At 41.0% G+C, this 2884-nt stretch overlaps 1 protein-coding gene across 1 annotated transcript; it reads left to right on the top strand.

Moving 5' to 3' along the window:
* Window positions 1–532: 532 nt before the first annotated feature.
* Window positions 533–940, top strand: LOC130998447 (uncharacterized). Its single transcript, XM_057923862.1, has one exon. It carries the CDS (start codon window positions 533–535, stop codon window positions 938–940), a length of 408 nt encoding a protein of 135 aa, XP_057779845.1.
* The last annotated feature ends 1944 nt before the right edge of the window (window positions 941–2884 follow it).

Below are 2884 nucleotides of genomic sequence, written 5' to 3'. Positions count from 1 at the left end.
ATTCGGTTATATGGTTCGGTTTTTGCTAAAACCAAACCAAACCATATTTTAGTTCGGTTTTAAAAAAAAAACCGAACCGAATCGAATTAACCGAACAAACCGAACCGAATTAACCGAAATTTTTATAATTAAAACCGAACCGAACCGAAAAACCGAATTAATCCGAAGAAAACCGAAATTTTCGAGAAAAAACCGAAATTTTCGAAAAAAAACCGAAAATTCCAAAAAAAAACTATAAAATTAAAAAAATATTAGAAGTTAGATATTATAAAATTATAATTAAAATATTATAACATATATTTTTATATATATTATAAATATATTATAAATATAATTCGGTTTTTCGGTTTTGTTCGGTTTTAAAAAATCCGAACCGAACCGAACCGAAAAACCGAAATTTTATGAAAAAAAAACCAAACCGAACCGAAAAACCGAAAAAACCGAACCATATTTTAAAATTTCGGTTTGGATCGGTTCGGATATTCGGTTTCGGATTTTTTGCTCACCCCTAGGCTCTGTCTTCAATTCAGCAATGGAGAATATTAGAGAAGCCAAATTTGAGGCCTATCAGAAATTGATGACAGTTGGTCTTGAAAAGTGGGCCCAATCAAAGTGCCCTGTCCGCCGGTATAGTTGTTTGACATCGAATGCTGCTGAGTCATTTAACGGTAGATTGTTGTGGGCTAGACGTCTCCCGATTTGTTTATTGATTGAGGGGATCCGGATGGTTATCGAAAAATGGTTTGACGAAAGACACGAAGCTGCAAAGTCTATTCAACAAGATATCACTCCAGAAGCACATAGAAAACTAACGGAGGAAATGGAGAAAGCACGTAGGTATGATGTTGTGCCCACATCAGAGTCGGTGTATAAAGTCAAGGATGGCAGATCCACTATCATGGTTGACCTTGATTCTGTAAGTGCCAAGAGTGGAACATGAACTTGTTACCTTGTTCCCATGCTATTGCAACAATACGGTATGTACTTAACTTAGTATTATTTCTAAACATTCCCAAATTATTAGCTTACATGTTTAATTTATTTATATAGTTGTAAAGGTAGTGCCATCTCCGATTATGTGCATGGTTACTACAAGATGGAGACATTGATACGAACTCATTCGAATCGAGTAAACTCAGTCCCTTCTAAGGAATTTTGGACTGTTCCACAATATGTTGCTGCTATGAGAGTTCTTCCACCAATTTTGGGTCGACAGTCCGGACGTCCAAGGATGAGCCGATGTGAAGGACCTATAGAGACAACAAACAAGCACTGCGGAAGACGAGCCTTGTAGCAGTAGACTTCGTGCCCCCAAGAAATGCAGCTTGTGTCATGCTACTATGCACACACGTCGACTGTGCCCGCTCTTACTTCAAGTTCAAGAGCAAAATTTAGGCCTTTGAATTGAAATTTAAACGTGTTGTTTATTGTGTGTTATGTTATATTGTGTGTTACACTTAAATGTTTTTTTTCCTCTCGCAAGAAAGAGCCCCAGTTGGAGAGTCTCAGCAGCCAAACTAATTCAAGCCTACACCAAATCCAAGCAACAATCCAGCTGAAATCTTTCAAAAAGGTTTCTATCTTCAACTCATTTAGTTATGTTAACTTCTTGAGTTTTAATTGAGATTAGAAGCAAAGAAGCACACGCATACATCCATTTTCATCATGTTAGTATATAGATGTGTATATATCACACTGAGTCATTCACGTATATTTGTTAAGCAACAAATCAAAAAGGGATACCCAATGTCTAGAGACTGTATTTTCAAATGAATAAGATTTTTGATTGGGTAATAAGAACAGAAATTTGAAAAGCAAAGTAGAACTCTTGGCTTGATTTGTTGTGTGAATTGAGGGCCGGTGATGTTGTCTCTGTCGTGAGTGTGGCGACGGTGGTGGCGGGAGCTGCTACTGTTCGGCCAAGAAAGGGAGGGATGCTGCGGTCGGCGGCGGCTCTTTGCTGCTGTCCGTCCGGCGCGCAGAGAGAAAGGAGGAGGCAGGCGGAAAATTTGGGGCTTTAGCTGAGCTCGGCGGCGGCGGCGGCGCCCTTTCGGTCGTGCAGTCGCCGGGAATCGAGGGTGGTTCTGGATTTCGGGGATCTAGGGCTGAGTGGTGAGAGAGAGAGAGAGAGATGAATTTAGGAGGAAATTAGGGCTAGGGCACGGAGGCGGTGGCTTGATAGCAGTCGTCGCCGGAGATCGAATGAGAGGGCAGCGGCCGTGCCTTCTGCGGTCGCTGCAGGACAAAGAAAGGCGGCGGCGGTGCTATCCGCCGCTGAGAATAGAGGGGACAGGGGAGGGAGTAGCTGGGTGAGTTCTCGGGTATGTGTGTGGACTCCGTGGGTAAGGGACGAGGGAGATGAGGGAAGATGGGGCAGCGGCCAGCGCCTGCTACCGCCGGAGAAGAAGAACGGGGAGGGGCTGTGCGCTGCGTCTGTGTGCGTGTGTTTGTGTGTGTTGTGTGTGTGTTTTAAGACAGGAGATGAAGGGGAATGAGAGTGGGCCTTTGGGCCGATTTCTAAGGGAAATTGGGCTGCGTTTCTTTATTTAATTTGAATTGGGTCGTTTTCTTTTTAATTTAGTTGGCCCAATGTTCTTTTATTTTAATGATTGGGCTGGGGTTGGTAATAGTAGCTGGGCCGATTCTTTTTATAAAATTTGGATCCCCCTTTTTATTAAAAGCATTGGACCACTTTGTTATTTATTTAACATGGACTGTGCAGATTTTATTAATTAGGCTTATAATTAGTTTGATTAATTATTTTAAAGGTAATTTGCATAATAATATTAATATTATTATGAAGTGCATATTTTAAGTAGTTACTTATCATATGCTAAGCCTGACATGACATTGCATTTGTATCATGCAATAAAAATATTTATGA

Source organism: Salvia miltiorrhiza, chromosome 8 (genome assembly GCF_028751815.1).
Source record: "Salvia miltiorrhiza cultivar Shanhuang (shh) chromosome 8, IMPLAD_Smil_shh, whole genome shotgun sequence".
Taxonomy (NCBI): domain Eukaryota; kingdom Viridiplantae; phylum Streptophyta; class Magnoliopsida; order Lamiales; family Lamiaceae; genus Salvia; species Salvia miltiorrhiza.
Note: the sequence above shows the minus strand (reverse complement) of the source record. Positions and strands in the feature narration are given on the sequence as shown.